Below are 20,979 nucleotides of genomic sequence, written 5' to 3' on the forward strand. Positions count from 1 at the left end.
CCTCCTTCCCTGTCTCCGTCTCCAGGAAGCCCTCCTTGACTGGCTTCAGGACCTGCTCAGGACTGTCCCCTCCCCGGCACCTGCTGCTTCCTTGTCTCCGGGCGCCGGGTCTGGGTCCCCATCCTCCTGGGCTCTGCACGTGCTGGGACACCTATGCTGCAGGTGTGGCAGAAGCAGTCACCTGGAGCCGAGTGGCAGACACAGTCAGGCCCAGGGCATGCGTTCACAGGGGCCCAGCCCAGGGCTGGGAGGGGATAAAAGTCCCGTGCCGGGGCCGTGGGCAGGAACTCACACACCTTCGCCATTGGTCTGTCTGCAGCTGCCTGGCCATGTCTCTCTCCCCGTGCCGGGCCCAGAGGGGCTTCAGCGCTCGCTCGGCCTCTTGTGCCCCCGTGGGGACCCGTGGCAGGGGCGGCTTCAGCAGCAGGAGCTTCGGCTCCTTCGGGGGGTTCCGGGGAGGCTGTCGTGGCAGGGCCTGGGGGTCCGGAGCGAGGCTGGGGCTGCAATTTGGCCAGGGGCGTGATGGAGCTGGGCTTTCCCTGTGCCCTGCCGGGGGCATCCGCGAGGTGACTGTCAACCAGAATCTGCTGGCCCCCTTGAAGATCAGCGTGGACCCCCAGTTCCAAGCGGTGCGGACGCAGGAGACCCAAGAGATCAGGACCCTCAACAATCAGTTTGCTTCCTTCATTGACAAGGTGAGGGTGGGGCTGGCCCTGCGCCTGCCTCCCTCATGGGTCTCGCCTCTTGTTCCCAGTTCTTTTTCTTTTCTTTAAGATGAGAGGGAGAGAGAGAGAGAGAGAGAGAGAGAAAGAGATCTTCCATCTGCTGGTTCACTCCCTAAATAGCCAGTGTCTGGGGTTGGGCTAGGCTGAAGCCAGGAGCCTGGAAATTTACCCAGGTCTCCCACGTGGCTGCAGGGACCCCAGCATTTGGGCCATCATGCGCTGTCTTCCCAGGCGCGTTAGCAGGGAGCTGTATTGGAAGCAGAGCAGCCGGGACTCCAGTTGGCTTTCATATGGGATGCTGGGTTGCAAGCTGCTTGCCGGCCCCAACTACTATTTTTGTAATCCTTGCGCAGTGAGGCAGTCCCTCCTGCTGTCTACATGGAAGAGTCTCTCTCTCTCTCTTTTTTTTTTTGACAGGCAGAGTGGACAGTGAGAGAGAGAGACAGAGAGAAAGGTCTTCCTTTTTCTGTTGGTTCACCCTCCAGTGGCCGCTGTGGCTGGTGCGCTGTGGCTGGCGCACTGCGCACTGCGCTGATCCAAAGGCAGGAGCCAGGTGCTTCTCCTGGTCTCCCATGGGGTGCAGGGCCCAAGCACTTGGGCCATCCTCCACTGCCTTCCCGGGCCACAGCAGAGAGCTGGCTGCCGGCGCCACAGGCTGAGGATTAGCCTATTGAGCCGCAGCGCCGGCCTGGAAGAGTCTCTGGTTATACTGAGGCCTTGTTGTTCTACAGTAGTGGCTCAGGGGCAGAGGCAGCCAGAGGTGGGATGACCATGCACCCAGGGTCTGATTCCATGCACCCAGGGTCTCAGAGAAGACACAAGGAGCCTCAGGGACCCTGTCACCCCAGCTTGTTCCCTGCCTCCCTGGGCAGTGTGGTCCTTGAGGCTTCACCTTCCAAAGACTGTGGCCAAGGAGTCCCACGGAGTCTAAGGGACCCCTGCTTGGGTGGCAGGTGCGCTTCCTGGAGCAGCAGAACCAGGTGCTGGAGACCAAGTGGGCGCTGCTGCAGCAGCTCGGGGTGAGCGATGGCCCCAGGGACCTGCGGCCCACCTTCGAGGCCTACCTGGCCCAGCTCAGAGGGCAGCTGGAGCAGGTGCAGAGAGCGCGGGGGGCTCTGGATGCTGAGCTGAAGACCTGCCAGGACCAGGAGGAGGAATACAAGGCCAAGTACGTGAACTCCAGGTCTTCCCCACCCCCGGGGGAGTCTGGGAGGGCGCAGACCCGGGCTGTCAGCCGAGTGCCCGAGACCCCCCTGGCCTCCCCCTAGCTCTCTCTGCATCCCAGGCTGCCCAGCCCCTGTGACAGGCAGAGCGCACTGGGGGAGTCAGGATGACCGGTCCGGGGCTCCGGCTGTGAGGGCCCATGTTCCGGCCAAGGGCTGGGAAGGCCTCATTTAAATAACACCTCAGTGGGGTTTTTCTCGAGAAATACCTGTTCTGCAGGCTTCCAACTGCCGTGACTCAGGTGATCTGTGGTCACAGGGTGGAAGGCAGGCGGCTTCGAGGGACCATCCCCAGGCCTGTGGGGTGATTCACGGAGCTGAGGCTGTGAGCTTCCTGCCTTGGTCAACCTGGCATTTGGGTTGGGCTGACGCCTCCCCAACCCCAGCTTCAGTGTCCAATCTGCCGTCCACCCCCCCTTAGCCTCTGGAGGCAGTGGCAGTGGGGTGAGTGGTGGGGACAGGAGACCCTGGGTCGGGACCTTGGCCAAGTCCCAAAATCTATGACAGCGGGGCAGGGAGGTGGCCCCCGGTACCTGAGAGAACGGTGACAAGTCTAGGAGGAGGCATGGCTGTGTGCATCCAGGGTTAGGATCTCCTTCTGGTGAGCTTGGAGGTGGGGCCAGGCCCTGTCCAGGCACCCAGAGCGCCCCTTCTGGGCTCCCTCCCCCTCGGCAGGTACGAGGAGGAGGCCCGCGAGCTTGCCACCGCTGAGAATGACTTTGTGGTCCTCAAGAAGGTGAGGTGGGGGCTGCACTCAGACCCTGACCCCATCCCGGCAGCCCGGAGCCTGACCCTAGGCTGGGAGGGCGGAGGGGGCCAGATCTGGGTCCAGTTGTCACTGCGGCGCCGGGACCCTGGGAAGACAGGACAGCTACCTGGACAGAGGGACTTGGAGCCACTGCTGAACGAGCTCTGGGTGACCCTGCAGGAGAGGGTGGGGAGGGAGTGGAAGAAGCAGAACTGGTTGAGAACAATCTGGGAAGGGTTCCTGAAGGCGGTGTGGGTCAGTGTCAGGCAGAGGTGAGCACAGGGCAGGGCGGGGCTGGAGGAGGACGGAGTGGGTGGGTGGGTGCTGGAGGGGGTCCACACAGAGGAGGTGGGGGATGGCTGGTTTCTGTGTCCCTGTCTCCAGGACGTGGACGGGGTTTTCCTGAGCAAGATGGAGTTGGAAGGGAAGCTGGAGACTCTGCGCGGGCACCTGTCTTTCTTGAGACGTCTCTATGAGGAAGTGAGGCCGGCCAGGGACGGGCAGAGCGGAGGGCCGCACGGGGGAGCCGGGGACCTGGAGAGGGGATCTGTCATTTGGCGGGCGGTGGGCACCTCTGTCTGTGGCCCTTGGAGGGAGAGGCTGAGCCCTGCCCAGCGCAGGCCACGCTCAAGGGGGAGTGCCTGCGTGGAGGAACGTGGTTGGCCGATGGGTGCTGGCAAAACCCAGGCGCCGGGGTTCCAATGGACAAGGGAGCCAGGGGGCTGGCCGCTGAGTCCGTGCTCCTGCAGGAGCTGGGCCAGTTCCAGGGCCAGGGCAGCGATGCGTCCGTGGTGCTGTCCATGGACAACAGCCGGAGCCTGGACTTCAGTGACATCATTGCCGAGGTGCGCGCCCGCTACGAGGACATCGCCCGGAGCAGCAAGGCCGAAGCCCAGGCCCTGTACCAGACCAAGGTGCTGGGGCTAGGAGCCAACCCCCCCCCCCACCTGGTACCCCCCTGGGGCAGTTCCGATGGTGTCCTGGGAGGTCTGGGTGGGCTGGCAGGGTCGCTCTCCAGGAGGGAGGCAACGCAGGGGAAAGCCTGGATGTGGGCACGTGCTTCCTGTGGGCCCCGGGCCCCCAGGGGTTCAACCACATCCAGCGCGAGGGTAGGAGGTGGCATCAGGGTCAAAGGTGGAGGTCTCTTCCACTCACGGGGTCCCCTGCACCCTCTCTTAGTACCAGGAGCTCCAGGCATCCGCGCAGCTCCGCGGGGACAGCATGAAGGCAGCCAAGGCCCAGCTCTCCCAGCTGCAGCGTGCCGTCCAGCAGCTGCAGAGTCAGATTGAGATCCTCAAAAAGCAGGTGCGGGGCCGCAGTTCTCCCAAGCCCTCCCACTCCCTCCCCTGCTCTGGCCTCCGCCTGGAGCTTTGGCTGGTCAAGCGGTGCGAGGGCTGGAGCCCCAGTCGCCTGCGTGTCCATTCTCACCTGCGTGCTGGCTTTTCTGGGCAGCGCAGCTGTGTGGCAACACCCCGGGGAGGGCGGGGATCAGGCACCTTGCAGTCTGGGTCCAGTGTGCATCTTGCTCCTTGGGGACAGGGCTAATTCACCATTTTCCTCGTCTCCTCTCTCGACTCTTCTTTCTGAGCCCAGCACACACTTGAAGGCCAACATTGAGCGACCTGGGCCCCTGCTGGGGAAGGGGAGAGCCGGTGATGTGGGCGGGGGGTGGAGGCGGTCCCTCCTTAGGTAGGTGCCTCCCAGGGGTGCAAGGATCTGAAGGGCAGGGGCCGTGGCCAGGTGAGGGAGGCGGTTTCCTGCTCCTCCTGGAGCCCTTGTGCCCATACCTGAAGGTAACGAGCTCTTAGTCTTTGAGTTAGCATTCCCCAAATCCAAGGAGTCAATTTTAGGAGGCATGCACGGTGCCCAGAGCACAGAGGCAGGCGAATTCTTCCAGCGCTGAAGCTGTGATCCTAAGTCACAGCCCGTCCATCCACCCACTGCAGGGCTCCTGGGCTTCCTCCCAAAGCATCCTTAGTGGCTGTTCTCAGGGATGAGGTGCAGGGTGTGAGAGGAGCGTGGCCGGGCTCTGCCACTCACTTGGCTGCCACTCCATCACTTTGGACCCTTGCTGAGGACTGGCTAAGGGTGCCTGTTAAGAAGCAAACTCATTAGATCTGGGGCATCAGAATCTGTGACAGAGAAGTCCAGAAACTTGCTTTTAAACAATTATTTGAGAGGCAGAGAGGCAGAGAGGGAGAGAGACAGACAAGAGAGTTGCCACCTACCGCTTCACTTCCTAAATGCCTACCACAGCCAGGGCTGGGCCAGGCAGAAGCCAGGAACCCAGAACTCTCCATCCAAGTCTCCTACATGGGTGGCAGGGGCCCAAGCACTTGAGGCATCCCCTGTGTTTGCAGGAAACTGGATGTAGTAGGCAGAACAAGGACCCAAACCCAGGCACTCTGATGTGGATGTGTTAGGCCAGATGTCTGCCCCCTGGGGACAAAGCATTTGAAATGAAATTGTCTTAAGAGAGACCATGGGAGGCCCTCAAGACAAGAGTTGTCGATCCAGGGACGGGCTGAGTGTTAGGCTCGGAGCTGGGTATTCAGCATGGTGGTCAGAATGCTCCCGGCTCCTCTGCTTCGGATCCTGCTTCCTGCTATTGGCAATGACTCAAGAACTTGGACTCCCACCGCCCCATGTGGGAGGGAGATCTAGATGGAGTAGTTTGAGGTCCTGGCTCCTGGCTGCTGTCTGGCCCAGTCCCAGCTGTTTGTGGGCATTTGAGGAGGAAAAGCTCTCAGTCAGTCTGTCATCTGTCTCTCTGGCTTTCAAATAAATTGGAAAGAAAAAAAAAAAAAACCCACCGAGGAGGCCGTCACCGCAGTGGGCTTGTTTCCTGGTTCGACATTGCAGACGGCCATGGCTGCGGTGGCGTGAACACATACACCTTTATTGGCTCACACTTGAGAGCCTTGGGGTGTCTGGAAGTCACCCCAACCTTCAAGCTACACCCAGGTGGGTGCCTCGGGGGGCTTGCCCTGGGCATACAGTTCCCATCTCCTTCATTTCCACTGCCTTCCAGAACAGCAACCTGCAGACGGCCATGGCTGACGCTGAGCAGCGCGGCGAGCTGGCCATCAGGGATGCCCAGGCCAAGCTGGACGGGCTGGAGGGGGCTCTGAGGTCCACCAAGCAGGACCTGGCCCGGCTGCTGCGGGATTACCAGGAGCTCATGAGCGTGAAGCTGGCGCTGGACGTGGAGATCGCCGCCTACCGCAGGCTGCTGGAGGGCGAGGAGAGCAGGTGCGGGCCGCCTGCAGGGACAGGGTGGGTGGACTTCACGTCAGCTCAGAGCTCACTGTGCTGAGGGGGTTCTAAGAGCCTGCCTCACCCCGTGAGCCACCGAGGGCAGCCAGACTGCAGGGAGGGGGTCTGTGGGTTCCGCCTGCCGAGAGGGTGGGTGGGCAGCCAAGAGGCTTTCCCGGGCAACCTGTCCTTTTGTCCTTTCTCCCCCAGGATGTCGGGGGAGTGCCCCAGCCAGGTCGTCGTCGGTGAGTATCAGGGCACTTGGGCAGTGGGGTCCGTACAAGGGGGCCGAGAGCCCTGCAGTGACCCCAAGATCTTTCTTGGCAGCCACGGTGGGAGGCAGCGCCACGGTGCCTGGAGGAACAGGGGGAGGTGTGGCAGGTGCTTGTGGATTCGGAGATGGGAGAGGCAGCTCCGGGTCTGGCTGCTCCAGCATCGTGACCGGAGGCGCCAGCGTCACCCTGGGCTCTGGGCAGGGCCCTGTTTGGGGTTCCTGCTCTGTGTCCGGCTCCGGCTCTGTGTCCAGCTCCGGCTCTGGCTCCGGTAGTCGCACCATCCTGAAGAAGACGGTTGAGTCAAGTCTGAAGACATCTGTCATCTACTAAGGGACCCAGCAGCCACCTCCATCCTGAACCCACCCCTCCTCGGCTCTGCAGCCAACTCTGTGTCCTCCACCCACGGCCCAAGTCAGCCCACAGGGAATTCTGGGAAAGTCAATAAAGCCCCACCCACCCGCTGTTCTGACTGCTCCCCCGTTGGATCTTGCTCTGCATACTCATTTGCATCTCATTTGCCTACTGCCCAGGCCGAGGCCATGTGCACTGGGCCCCATCCTCCAGCCTCAGTCTCTCCTCTCTCTGCAGCCTTTGAGCTGAGCTGGAAACAGTCGGGCTGGCATGGCCAGGGAGCTTCGCCCTTTGCCAGGACTGTCCTACAGGGGACAGGGGACATCCCTCACTTGCGCACCTCACCCAGTCCACTGGGCAATTTGTGGAATCCCTGTGGCTGCCCAGGCATGACCCCTGGGCTGTGCTTCTCACCTCACACCCCAGTCAGCTCATCGAGGGGCTCTTTCTGTGCCCCCTGGATGCTCCTTGGGGTGCCCTCTGTCTCCTAGCACCTCCAGGAGTTCATTGCCCCCTAACTAGCTGCATCTCAAGTTCTAGTCCTAACCCAGGACAGCCTGCCTCATCCCCACTTCTCCTCCTTCCCAAGTCTACACCATGATTCTCCTCCTGGAAACCATCCCTTCTGGGCCTCTCCCATCCCTGGCAGCATGTGGCTGCACCTGCTGCACTCCTGGGCTCTGTTGTCTCCTTGGTTCTTTTATTTTTTTTATTTAAGATTTATTTATTTATTTATTTATTTATTTATTTATTTATTTATCTGAAAGGCAGAGTTACAGAGAGGCAGAGAGAGAGAGAGGTCTTCCATCACCTGATTCACTCCCCAAGTGGCCGCAATGACCAGTACTGGGTCGATTCGAAGCCAGGATCCAGGAGCTTCTTCTGGGTCTCCCACCTGGGTGCAGGGGTCCAAGGACTTGGGCCATCTTCTACTGCTTTCCCAGGCCATAGTAGAGAGCTGGATCAGAAGTGGAACAGTCAAGACTTGAACCGATGCCGTATGGGATGCCGGCACTGCAGGTGGTGGCTTTACCCACTATGCCACAGCACCGGCCTTTCCTTGGTTCTTGCTTGGGTCCCAGCTCCATGAACCCGAGACCTCTGGACAGGTACTTCTCCCACACCCAGACCAGGATCTGCCCCTCAGGTTGGGCTGGGGACGCTGATGGGGACCCGGGGCTGAAACTATGCCCTCACCCTCCTGTTTCACAGTTCCCAGTCCTGGGCCTGTCTGAACGTGGTGAGGGAGACTTCCTCGGAAGCCAGGAACATGGGAGTGAGAGCTGGTGCCAGGAGAGCCCAGGAGGGCTGCCCTCCCCAGATGCTGTGGGGTCTCTTCCCCTGTGCCCTTGCCAGGCTCAGGGGGACCCGGCCCAGCCTCCATCCCTGTTGCCTGGGCTGCAGGAGATCAGTCTGCTCCTCTCCTTGCTTCTGGGGAAGGGGGTGGCTGGTAAGGGCAGGCGGGGAGGGGAACCCTTTGCTCACCTCCACCTGTCTGCATTTCAAAATCACCCAGGAAGCAGCCTGTGCAGGGAGACATGGGAGGGTGAGACTGGGCAGGGAGCTGTCCAGCCGCCCGAGGTGTGTGGCTTGGACCAGGTGACAGCCTCTCCCGGGCTTCAGTCCCCAGTCTGTGGACAAGGAGCCATGACGACACCTGCCTCCCGGGGCCGGGTGGGACTGTGCCTCTAGGACTGCAGAAAGAAACCAGCAGTTTAATTAAACTGGCTTCAGAAATGTGGGATTTCCAGTTTTGTTCTTGTTTTTCCTAGAGGATAGTCTTTTTCAGGGGCTTTAGGACTCCTTCTGTGGGCTTCCGTGGGGGCTGGGGGGAGGGGCAGCCTCGCAGGTTGGAATGGGGCTGGGGCTGGGTTCCCAACCACCCCGCTGTGAATGCACAGCTCATTGGAGAGCTTGGGAAACTCAGAGCCAATGGGGACAAGAGCTTCAGAAAGGTCCCTGCCATGTTCTGAATGATGGACTTTTAAACAAGTCTGAGAGGCACACACACACACACACACACACACACACACGCGCGCGCGCGCGCATGCGCGCCGGGACTCTGATGGGGGCTCAATCTGGATCTGCCATGTGCCACTGAGGGCCATGACCCAGGTACTTGAGCCACGTCTGCTGCCTCCCAGGGCAACATTATCAGGAAGCTGGATTCAGAAGCCGGAGCTGGGACGCAAACCCAGACACTCTGATCGGAGAAGTGGGCGTCTTAACTGTAGGCTGTGTCAGCTCCTCGGATGCTGGACTTCTCAATGGCTTTGACCTTGAGCATGTATCCGGAGCAGTTTGTGCAACAGCCTGCCTGTAGTCATACCCGATGGTTCCCTCTTTTCTCTGTCACCTTGGCAGTGAGAATGGAACAGGGCTGGGTTGACTTTAATTAAAGGGTTTTTACGAGGGTTTGCGGGGTGCAGGGGGTGGGGATGGGGGCGGTTGGCATGGGCCAAGGGATTGAACAAAGGCCAGAGACTGGAAGCTAAGCAAAGCCCTTACCATGTCCAGAGCTAGGGTGTTCCCCCAGGGCTGATGCCTGACTCATTTTTTTTTTTTTAAAGATTTATTTATTTATTTGAAAGGCAGAGTTTCAGAGAGGCAGAGGGGGAGAGAGAGAGAGAGAGAAAGGTCTTCCATCCCCTGATTCACTCCCCAATTGCCACAACAGCTGGAGCTGCACTGATCCGAAGCCAGGAGCCAGGAGCTTCCTCCTGGTCTCCCATACGGGTGCAGGGGCCCAAGGACTTGGGCCATCTTCTGCTTTCCCAGGCCACAGCAGAGAGCTGGATTAGAAGTGGAGCAGCTGGGACTCGAATCGGTGCCCATATGGGATGCTGGCACTGAAGGCAGTGGCTTTACCCACTGCACCACAGCACCAACCCCTCATGAATGTTTTTTAAATTTTCTTAAAAGGGGCATGACAGGTTAAGCCACTGCCTGTGGTACCGGCATCCCATGTGAGCAATAGATCACTTCGGATCCAGCTTCCCCTAACATACCTGGGAAAGCAATAGAAGATGAACCAAGTGCTTGGGCCCCTGCCACCCACGTGGGAGACCTGGAAAAAGCTCCTGGCTTTTAGAAAAAGCATTAGCTGGGGCTGGTGCTGTGGTGTAGCAGGTAAAGCTGCTGCCTGCAGTGCCCACATTCCACATGGGTGCCGGTTCGAGACCCGGCTGCTCCACTTTCGATCCAGCTCTCTGCTATGGCCTGGGAAAGCAGTAGAAGATGGCCCAAGTCCTTGGGCCCCCGCACCCGTGAGAGAGGCCCGGACGAAGCTCCTGGCTTCTGGCTTTGGATGGGTGCAGCTCTGGCCATTGCGGCCAACTGGGGAGTGAACCAGCAGATGGGAGACCTCTCTCTCTCTCTCTGCCCCTCTGTAGCTCTGCTTTTCAAATAAATGACTTTTAAAAAAGAAAAACTGTTGGCTATCCTTTAAAAATATTAAATTTTCATTTAATTTGGAAGGCGGTGGCAGTGGGGTAGGGGGAGAGACAAACACCTCCCACCCACCGATTCACTCTGCAAATGCCCGCAAGAGCCCGAGCCAGGACAAGGCCAGGCTGATGCTGGGAGCCAAATCGCAGCCTAAGGCTTGCATGTGGGTGGCAGGGACCCTACTACCTGAGCTGTCACTGCTGCCTCCCAGGGTGTGCAGTAACCGGAAGCTGGGATTAGAAGTGCAGCTGGGACTGGGACTCAGACACTCCAATACGATATGTGGGCATCCCAGGCGGGGTCTCCACCGCTTCCCCATATGCCCACCCCCAGGCTGCCCTATGCACCTGCCACCAGCTTCTCACGCCAAGGCTGGCAGGAGAGTGCCCTTGACAAATACGTGAATGAGCAGCGTGCGTGCGTGGTGTCAGCCTCCTGGCTGTGTTTGCAGCTGGTCCCGCCCGCTCCCACCTCCCCTGCCCTCAGTGACTCATGGCTGATCTCACTCCCCTGCTCACGACTGTGTCCCCTCCCAGGTGCCCTGGAGAGATAAGGGGTACTGAGAAAGTGATCCCAGCCTGGGGCGAGAAGGCAAAGTTTGGGGACACTTGGCGGCTCAGTCCAAGGCCCCCCCAAGGTGGGCCCAGAGAGGTTGAGGGCTGCCTGAGGACAGCCCGATGGGGATCCAGTCCCCAGCCTCCTGACCTTGACCAAGGAGGAAGCCCTTCTCTTGGGCCACAAGGGACCAGGAGAGCTCCCGGGGAAGCTGGGTCCACCTTTCCCAAGCAGTGCAGAGCCACGGTCAGCCTCCTGCAGCCCAGGGAAAAGGCTGCCTCTGGGCCTGCAGGGGCTGTGGGGAGGGCACAGTGGTCACGGGGCCAGGTCCTCTGCTCGGGGTCCTTGGGACGCCTCAGCTCCATCCCTTGGGTGTCCCCTGGCCCCTTTCTGGCTGGTTTGCGAAGAGGGAAGGAGTGTGTGTGTGTGTGTGTGGGGGGGGTCTCTCAAAGCGCCTTGTCCGTCCTGCTGTCACCTAGTGTCAAAGTCCCCACGTCTGCTCTGGCTCCTGTGGGCTCCCAGCAGTCCGAGGTGGATAGGGAGAGGGGGTGTCTGCGAAGGCACTCAAGGTGCCCCCAGCCCCTTTGGGACCGAGTGTTCGGCATTCTGTGGGCAGCCGAGCCGGGACAGAGGGGGTGTGCCAGGAGGGGTTCTCGGGGCTGTTCCTCAGCCCGCACATCTTGGACCTGTTCATGACTCCAGCCAGGATGGGGGTCCTCTCCACCCACCGTCAGCTTCCTCCAAGGTGGCTGCGCCTAGCAGGGGAGGCTGTACCGTGGCTCAGAGTCCAGGGTCTCAGGTGACGATGGAAACCTCCTGCTGCCTCCTTCAGCCCCCAGGGTGGGCCCTGCTTTCCTCAAGTGCCCAGGGCCACTGTGTCTGTCCTGGCAGCCCCTCTGGCAGGGTATGACCAAGGACCACCCCTGGCCTTCACCTGTGCCCCCCAGCCTGGCTGCCAGGAGGGGGTGAGGCCGTGAGCTGCAAGGCTGGCCCGGCAGCAGGCCTGGGCACTCTCTCCAGCAGCCCGTTGCCCAACGCTGCCGCCCTTACACCTGCACAGCCCCGGGCCTGGGGCCTTGGCTTACAACAGGGGCCTGGGATAACCCCAACAGAACAGACACCCATTGACTGCGACCATCGGGGTGGGTGGGACGAGACCGAGCTGGCCTCCCGTGGTGAATGCGGCCGTGGGAGCCGGCGTCATCCTGTTCCAAGTGAGCGGAGCCCGAGGGGGCAGAAGGTGGCATCCTGCCCCCGCCAGTCTCGGCTGTGAGCACAGGTGATGGGGGAGAGGCCCCTCCCTCATGCTGGGGGTGGAGGGACGCCCCCAGCCCCCCACTGCCCACGGGGCCCCTCCCTCTCATGCTGGGGCAACTGGGGCAGGAGCTGAGTAGAACCCAGGAGCCAGCCCCGTTGGAGGAGGATAAAAAGCCCATTCGTGGCAGGCAGCGGATCAGTGCACTGCCTCCCAGCTCAGCCTGCTCTGCACCCCTCCCAGCCATGCGGTCCTCAGTGTCTCGGCACGCGTACGCCACCAAGGGGGGCTTCAGCTCCACCTCCGCCAGCGGAGGGGCCGGGGCCCGCACCCACACCAGCTTCAGCTCGGTGACCCTGTCCCGGAGCAGCGGCGGGGGTGCCCGCTGCGGCCCCAGCAAGGGCGGCTTTGGCAGCCGGAGCCTCCATGACCTGGGCGGCGGCAGAAGCCTCTGGGTCAGTGCGGCCCCGGGGGCCTCCTCGGGCCGGGCTCTGGGAGGCCTTGGCTTTGGCAGTGGGGTCTACGCCGGCCTGGGGGCTGGCAGGCAGATGTTCGGGCCTGCCTGTCCCCCTGGTGGGATCCAGGAGGTCACTGTGAACCAGAGCCTGCTGACCCCTCTGCACGTGGAGATTGACCCTGAGATCCAGAGAGTGCGCACCCAGGAGAAGGAGCAGATCAAGACCCTCAACAACAAGTTTGCCTCCTTCATCGACAAGGTGGGGCTGGTGGGGAGGGAGCGAGGAGGAGCCAGTCCTGGGGAGGAAGCTGGGCCCCCAGGGGAGGGTGGGCTGGGCAGTGGTCATTCCTGGGGTGCACAGGGTGGGGGATTTGGAGCTCTGCTGGCCTGAGCTGGGACACTGCTGGCAGGGGGCCGGCCGCCGTCTCCAGGTTGTCTCCAGTCCCCACTGTGAGACCCGATGGCCAAGCCCACCTTGGCCTGTTGGAGTCCCTGCTGTGGCCATCAGTAACACAATTACACAGCAGCCTTGGCTCACAACTCAAAAGTGGTCCATCCTCTTGTTGCAGCCTTTTGTCTTTTTCCAGTTCAAGCCAAGAAGCTCGGCATGGGGTGGACAGCAGGGAGGGTGGTCACCAGCTCAGCAGGTTGCCATGACCTGGGGATGTGGAGTTTGACCTGTTGCAGATCGGCAGTGTCCTGAGTCTATCCCCGGCCTCCAGGCCATCTGGGGTGGTCCGGTACTGCCCTCTGGCCTGCCTCGTAGTCCACCTCAGCCCCCAGTTGGGGCAGCAGGGTCACCAGGGGCAAGATGCAGTGGGCAGCCACACCTTGGTTTGTCCAATGAGCACTCGCATCCCCTTTCTCAAGAGACACCCACGGTGCTTCCACAAGGAGTCAGGATAAATGTTAATGTGCCCATTTAGAGATGGAGGCCAGGCGATTTGTCCAGGTTCTTGGAGGCAGAGGTGGGACTGGCACTCAGATTCCTGGGTTCCTGTGGATCTTGGTCCCAGAGGCGTTGTCCATGGCAGGTGCATCTCGTCCCTTCACAGTGGGCTCACCTGCTGCGTGGCGCTCCCTGGCTGTGTGCCTGGGGCTCTGGGTGAAGTGGAGGTGGGACCGGGGAGACTGGGTGGCATGGTGAAACAAACCGTTCCCCCGCCTCCTCACTCTCTCCCCTGGTGACCTGTGGCTCTTCTGTGGGACGGGCCCAGAGGCCAAACGGGCAAGGCGTTAGCAAGGAAGCTTTGAGGTTTATCAGCTCTTTTGGGTCCTTTCCATCAGAGTGCGTGACATGCCCAGCTCAGTGAGGTGCTGGCACAGCTGCACCACCCCTGGGACACCCTGGCTGGGGACAGGTGATGACCATGGGCTCGCGTCCCCGGCCCTTCCCGTGGTGGGCCCGTGACGCCAGCCCGCCCGTCTCACTCTGGCTCAGGTGCGCTTCCTGGAGCAGCAGAATAAGGTGCTGGAGACCAAGTGGACGCTGCTGCAGGAGCAGGGCCATGGCTCGGGCGTCAGCAGGAACAGCCTGGAACCCGTCTTTGAGGCCTACGTGGGCAGCCTGCGCAGGCAGCTGGACACCCTCCAAGGGGAGCGCGGGAGGCTGGACTCGGAGCTGAGGAACGTGCAGGACCACGTTGAGGACTTCAAGAACAAGTGAGAGCGGCTGGTCGGGCTGGGCACGTGGGGGAGAGGCAGGGGCGGCATGGGATGTCTCCCCAGGGAGGGCCACCCCTCTGGGGGGAAGCAGAAGGCAGACACAGAGCTGGTCGTCTGGAGGGAGGCAGAGGCTTGGGGTGGGCCTGCTGCAACCTGGAGCGTTGGCAGGTGCATTGCTGTTTGCAGTTGAAACAGGTTGTTTTCAAGTGGGGAGGGCAGTGGGTGTAATGAGGCCCTGTGAGAAGAATCCCTGTCTACTCCCCGCCAAGCTCCCCTCCTCTCCATCCTCCCTCCCTCCTTCCCCTCCTCCCTTCCTCACGTCCAGAAAGTCCCAGCCTCTAGGCCACTTCATCCACACCTCCCTGGACTAAGTCAAGTAGTACCTCTCTGGACCTGACTTCATACAATGCCACAATCATGCCCAAAACATTCAAACCGAAATTCCTCAGTATCACCAAATACCCAGCTCGATTCCTGACGGCACGCAGGCTGTTTGATTTGAGCTCCAAGCCAGGATTGGTGGATGTGCACATTTATTACTTGCAGGCGCAATTTTTTTTTTTTGTAACTTTCCCACGATTCGGTCGCTTGCAATTGCAAAACCTGAACGTCTCAGCCAGAGCGCACAGGGAGGAGGTGGTTGTTTGCAGCGCGTCCTGTTGTTGAAAGTGCAGGCAAAGGTTGGCTATTATTGACACATCGGCACCTGTCCCTAAGGGCTCTGCTCCAAAGAGGTGGCTGTTCTTGATTGCTGTGGTGTTGCACAAACTCTGTGCCCCCTCCTGAACATTCCTTAGCTCTGTGTCAGCTCACCCCAGCTCTTCTCTGCCGAGAGAGGATATTGTTGATTTTCTAAAGATGTGTTTATTTATTTGAAAGGCAGAGTTACATTACAGAAGGAGAGAGAGAGAGAGCTTCCATCTGCCAGTTCACTCCCCAAATGGCCACAAGAACCCTCTTCAGGGTCTCCCACATGGATACAGGGCCCCAAGCACTTGGGCCATCTTCCACTGCCTTCCCAGGCCATAGCAGAGAGCTGGATCGGAGTGGAGCAGCCGGGACTAGAACCGGCCCCTGTATGGGATGCTGGCACCACAGATGGCAGCCCAACCTGCTATGCCGCAGCACTGGCCCTAAGGATGTTTAAATTAAGGTAGTCCCCCAGGTCTCTCCAGCGGCCAGCTGCCCTAAAGCACGGCTCCCCACTGGGAGATGCTTAGGGCTTCCTTAAGCTGAGTGGGTCCAAGTGTTAAAGGCAGCACTGGGTGGAGTGTGGCCTGACCTTCCCTGTGTGACAGGTATGAGGAGGAAATCAACAGACGCACGGCTGCGGAGAACGAGTTCGTGGTGCTCAAGAAGGTAAGGAGGGGACAGGCGGGGTGGAGGTGGTCCTGGGGCTGCCAGGGTGCGGGCAGGCGCAGAGGGAGGTGAGACCCTTGGGGGCTGAGCTACCGCCTTGCCGGCTCCCTCTCGTACAGGATGTGGATGCCGCTTACGTGGGGCGAACAGATCTGCAGGGCAGAGCCAGCACCCTGACCCAGGAGATGGACTTCCTGCGGCACGTCTACGACATGGTGAGATGGCAGATGGGTGGGGACAATCTGCATATATTTACATATAGCATCACATTGCCTCATCATTGGCTGATGGGCAGGACAAATCTGCATACATTTACATATAACACTACATCGCTTCATTATGGGCCAATAGGCAGGGGTAATCTGCATACATTTACATACAGCACTGGGCTTGCCTCACTATGGCCAATGAGTGGGACAATCTGCTTTCATTTACATATAGCACTGAATTGCCTCATCATTGGCTGATGGGCAGGGCTAATCTGCATACATTTACATATAGTACTACGATCACACAGTCACCTGATTGGTAAGATATGGGCCCTTGGCTGCACTATTTATACTACCTTCCATGTATTAACATTTAAAGATTATTTGTTATTTATTTGATGGGCAGATTTCCCATCCAGTGCCTCCTGGGCTAGCAGGGCCTCCTGGAGGCAAGACAGAGCAGTGGTTCTGTCTTTCCAACACCACAGTCAGGGGTCCATTTCACGGTCTGGTTTGGCCAATGCAAGTCTCCAGGAAATCGGAGTGTGAATCCCCATGGGAATCTCACAGGGCAGGGACGCGGGCTCCGTGGCCTCCTGTGGCCTGGGGTGTGTGTGTGGGATCCAGCCGGTCCTCCTCTCTGACCCCACTGCTGCCTGTCTGGCTGGGACCCCGTAGGAAGGCCCCAGGTGTCTGAGTGGACATGGCTCTTCCTGCCCCACTTTGCCTGGCCCCTGGCACTGGCCTGCCCTCCACCTCACCCCATCCCGGGGCTGTCTAGGATGCCGTTTACAAAGCAGTTTTAACAAGTGGGTTGATTGTCCTCAGGGCTCGAGGAAGGTGTCCCCCAGGGCCCCAGCACGTGGGAGGGGGCCGAGGTGGCACCAGGGTTAGTGACAACCTCAGCGCACATCTGTCGGGGACTCACTTCCTGTCTCAAAGCCACGAACGTGGCAGAGACTGGGAATCCCCCGCCCCCAAAGAGGACCTCTGTGCTCACAAGTCCACCTGTGCCGGTGTGGCCGTCAGTTTTGGCTGTGGGGTTTCTGTCTGTCTCTGCTCTAGTCTGTGCCATGTCAGGTTCCGGGAGCCCAATTGGATGCCAGGCTCCCTATTTCCTGGGGGAAGTTCTCCAGTTCAGCTCCACCCCTGGACCTGGAGCCCTTGAACCTGCCGCTTGTCTTCTCCAAGCGCCCGCCCTCACCTGGCCGGGGTCAGGACTGCCAAGGATGGGACAGCGGGTGGCTGACTGGCTGCTCCCAGGGATGCGCTGCCCTGGCCTGGTGCTGACCTTTTCCAAAAGCAGCCTGTGGGCCAGTCTACAAACAAGAGCCCATTTGACAGCTGGGAAGCCTGAGGCCTCCCCTTGCGATTGTGGCTTCCTTCCAGGGTGCAGCCCGGCCCTCCCCCCGCCCCGACCCTGCCCAGGGGACCTTGTCTGGGGTGGGGCACTGGTGGCAGCCATTGGTATGTTTGCAGGAGCTGAGCCAAGTGCAGACTCACGTGTCTGAGACCAACGTGGTGCTGTCCATGGACAACAACCGCTCCCTGGACCTGGACAGCATCATCGCCGAGGTCAAGGCCCAGTACGAGCTGATCGCCCAGAGGAGCCGCGCCGAGGCTGAGGCCTGGTACCAGACCAAGGTGGGTGGAGCAATGCTGGTGCAGGTGGACAGGCTGGAGTTGCACACAGATCTCCCCCAACCCACCCTCGGAGGGAGGTCTGGGCCCCTGGGAACTTGAGGCCCCAGGGGACTAGACACACTCTGGGGCCTCCTTGCTGGGAGGGAGACATGGGGGCACACTGGGGCCGGGTCACAGCTCATGGCACCTTCTCCGGGCTGCAGTACGAGGAGCTGCAGGTGACGGCTGGGAAACACGGTGACAGCCTGCGGGACACCAAGAACGAGATTACGGAGCTCACGCGCACTGTCCAGAGGCTACAGAGTGAGGCGGACGCAGCCAAGAAGCAGGTGCCCCTCTATAATCCCCCAACTCCACCCTGGGGGGCCTGGATGTGGGCGGGGCTGGAGGGCCTCCTCCTGGTCACCCAAGGCGCGACACCTGCTCTTCTTATGATGGGCCAGATGCGCTCAAATGCTGGACTGCACGCTCCTCTCATAGGGAAACTGAGGCCCAGAGAGGGCAAGGGACTAGACTGAGGTCACACAGTATGTAGGTGGTGGCGCAGGTGGGGCGAGCTCCTCCTGGATCCAAGAGGTTCGGAGCAGAAGGCTGAAGGTCCAAGAGCCCCAGGCTATACACGCTGACCTCCTCCAGGCTGTGGTTAAAAAGTGTGGCTTTTTCTCCAGCTCCACACGAAGCATCTGGCTAACGGCGAGCTTGGGTGGTTTGTCGTAGCTCTTTCAAAGCACTAGGCTGAGCAGGAGGGACTGGGGTTAGACTTCAGTAAGGACTTTCCCACCCAAGGAGCCTGCTTGTGTAGCAGCAGCAGCCTCTCTTCTCTCAGATGAAAATTCCCCCACCCAGTTGGTTGGGGTGGGGCGTGGGGATGGAGAAGCTGGAGGGCAGAGCGATGGGAGGGGGGACTGTGGGGGCTGCTCCCAACACCTCCCCCCTCCCCCACAGTGCCAGCAGCTGCAGGCGGCCATCGCGGAGGCCGAGCAGCGCGGGGAGGTGGCCCTCAAGGATGCGCAGAAGAAGCTTGGGGATCTGGACGTGGCCCTGCACCAGGCCAAGGAGGACCTGGCCCGGCTCCTGCGCGACTACCAGGCCCTTCTGAGCGTGAAGCTGGCGCTGGACGTGGAGATCGCCACCTACCGCAAGCTGCTGGAGAGCGAGGAGAGCAGGTGCGGTCCCCTGGGACAGCCCCGAGCAATCCTGGCGCCTGCAGGGGGCTGGGGAGGGGGCTGGGCTCCTCGCTCAGCCCCAGGGAGCATTCCCCTGTTGCTTTCACCCTGGTGGGCACAGCCGTGGGTGACCCTTATGGCGGCTGGCAGCCCAGGTCCCCACCACCAGGGAGCTTTGAGAAAGAAAAGCCCTGGGCAGAAACGGGGTGACCGTTACGTTATCCAGGGGGACCCGGGGTGCTGCTCGCGGGCTGGCTCCACCTGCTCTCACTGCCTTGAGGACCTGGGGGAGGGGCTGGGAGTTGGGCCCAGCCACGTGCGCTCAGTCTACGGTCCGGGCGGAGGACGGGAGCGGGTTTCGCCTGGGCTCCCCGGAGCCCCCTGACCCCGCGCCCGCTTCCCCCAGGATGTCCGGAGAATGCCCCAGCGCGGTCAGCATCTGTGAGTACTGGATCCCGTGTCCCGCCCCACAACTCCCCAGTTTTCCTTACAACCCGTCCCGGCCTGAACCACGCCCCCGTCCCCCGGAGCCAGTTCAGAGGGCCCCCCACCGGCCTGATCCAGCCTCTTGCCTTGCAGCGGTGACCGGCAGCTCCACCACCACGTGCGGCGGCGGCGGCTTCTCCCTGGGTGGGGGCGGGGGCGCCAGCAAGGGCGGGGCCAGCACGAGCCTGGGCTACGGCACCGTCAAGGGAGGGGCCGTCTCTGGGGGCTCCTCCATCCTGCGCAAGACCACCACGGTGAAGACGGGCAGCAGGAGGTACTAGCCCAGCGCAGGCTGGGACCTGGCTCCCCTGGTCTCGGCTGCACCGCCACCTCCACCCCACTTCCCCCGACCTCTTAGGAGCAGGAGCAGCGCCCCCCAACGGTGGGGGCGACGAATCGGCCCAGGCTTGCTGCTGGGGTCCACGATAGGATGGGCCGTCTCCAGCACCAGCTGGGTCTGTGGGGGTTGTTTCTCTAGGGGCTGAGTTTCCCAGGCCATGGCGCAGCCCCCAGCTCCTGTTCATCTGCTCTGAGGTCAGGGTGGGTGGGGGAGGAGGGCGTGGTCCCCAAAAACCCTCCCCACTGCTCCATCTGCACATCCCCCCCCCCCCCCCCCCCGCCCTCTGTGCCTGCCAGCCGTCTAATAAAGAGCGTGGACACTGGGCTGGCTGTGGCTCCCTTCTGTCCGGCCCGGGCATGTGAACTTGTGTCATCTGATGAACGCAGGATGAGGGAGACAGTGACAGCCACACACTCATGGCGTCCCAGGCACTGTGCCATGCAGGAGTGCACAGGGGGAGGCCAGGGTGCATTGCTCAAGGCAGGGCCGGCTGCTGTGGGGCTGTGTGCAGCTGCCTGTTGCCCAGCCCAGCCCTGGGGCCTCATCGGCTCAGTGGAGACATCTTGGGCTCAGAACCAGGCTGGCCTGGGTTTCAATCCCATTTTGGCCCCTTGCTGGCTGTGTGACCTTGGGAAAGTTGCTTAACCTCTCTGAGCACCAGGTTCCTCCTTTGCAAACGCAGGGTTGTGAGAAGAATGTGTGTGTAAAGCATCGGGCTCGTGGGGGCTCTCACAAGGAGTGGCTCGCTTTGCTTCTCTTCCCGCTGCCTCATGGGTTCCCAGCTCATCACGTTCACATTGGCCATCGACACAAACCCACACGTGGCTGGATTTTGTGGTTTACAACACATTACTATCATTTTTTAATTATCTTATTTGAGAGGCAGAATTACAGAGTTAGAGGCACAGAGAGATTTTCCATCCGCTGGTTCACTCCCCAGATGGTCACAATGGCTGGAGCTGTGCCAATCCAAAGCCAGGAGCCAGGAGCTTCTTCTGGGTCTCCCACATGGGTGCAGGGCCCAAAGACTTGGGCCATCTTCCACTGCTATCCCAGGCCATAGCAGAGAGCTGGATCAGAAGTGGAGCAGCCGGGACTTGAACTGGCGCCCATATGGGATGCCGGCACTGCAGGTGGTGGCTTTACCCGCTACACCACAGCGCCAGCCCCACAACATATTGTTTTGCCGGTGACCTTCGCAGCAGCTGCAGAGTGTAGTCGAGGGCAGTGCTAGCCCATTTCACAGGCAAGGCCGTTGAGGCTCAAAGACACTGGTTAACTCCCGTGTGCAGATTTGCACAGCTGAGGAGGCCGGGCTGGTAGGGTTCCCAAGCCCCCAGCCTTTCTCTGTGGAAGCTCCCTGCACCCTCTCCTGCCCCCACCACTCCACAGCTCCCTGTGACGCCCAGAATCACCTCCTTTGCTATCCGCCCCATGGTTCTCTGCCCTGAACCTGGAGCCCACTCCTCTACCCATGCCCGTGCGTCCACAGCCCATCCGCCGCCGTGCGGGCTGCCCGTACCTCTCCTGAGGACTCCTGGCCCGGCTGGAACGCAGCCTGCTGCCTCTCCGCCTTGTCACTGAGTCCTGGAGCAACCCAGAAAAGCCCAGGGAAGCTCCTCCCAGGGCTCGGGGAGCTGGCAGAGCCAAACCCTGAACCACAGCTTAGAGAAACAAAGGCCTAGCCCTTGGCAAAACCAGCTCCGCCCAGCCTGGGTGGCCGCCGCAGCCCTGGGGGAGGTTTGTCACCGTGCCAGAGTGAGACTGCTCCTCCCGAGAGCGAGCGTGCCCCTCCCCACCCCCACCCCCCAGCCCTGCA

At 60.9% G+C, this 20,979-nt stretch overlaps 2 protein-coding genes across 2 annotated transcripts; both read left to right on the top strand.

Moving 5' to 3' along the window:
* The first annotated feature begins 329 nt into the window (after window positions 1-329).
* On the top strand, window positions 330-6,556 carry KRT78 (keratin 78). The gene is made up of 9 exons (XM_062202170.1): window positions 330-695; window positions 1,679-1,893; window positions 2,624-2,684; window positions 3,081-3,176; window positions 3,446-3,610; window positions 3,876-4,001; window positions 5,728-5,948; window positions 6,162-6,196; window positions 6,279-6,556. The coding sequence occupies exons 1-9, from the start codon at window positions 330-332 to the stop codon at window positions 6,554-6,556; spliced, it is 1,563 nt and encodes a 520-aa protein (XP_062058154.1).
* Window positions 6,557-12,079: 5,523 nt separating this feature from the next.
* On the top strand, window positions 12,080-19,101 carry KRT79 (keratin 79). Its single transcript, XM_062202171.1, has 9 exons — window positions 12,080-12,550; window positions 13,733-13,953; window positions 15,255-15,315; window positions 15,435-15,530; window positions 17,004-17,168; window positions 17,372-17,497; window positions 18,114-18,334; window positions 18,741-18,775; window positions 18,914-19,101. The coding sequence occupies exons 1-9, from the start codon at window positions 12,080-12,082 to the stop codon at window positions 19,099-19,101; spliced, it is 1,584 nt and encodes a 527-aa protein (XP_062058155.1).
* Window positions 19,102-20,979: the final 1,878 nt, after the last annotated feature.

This window comes from Lepus europaeus, chromosome 10, assembly GCF_033115175.1.
Source record: "Lepus europaeus isolate LE1 chromosome 10, mLepTim1.pri, whole genome shotgun sequence".
In the NCBI taxonomy this organism is placed as follows: domain Eukaryota; kingdom Metazoa; phylum Chordata; class Mammalia; order Lagomorpha; family Leporidae; genus Lepus; species Lepus europaeus.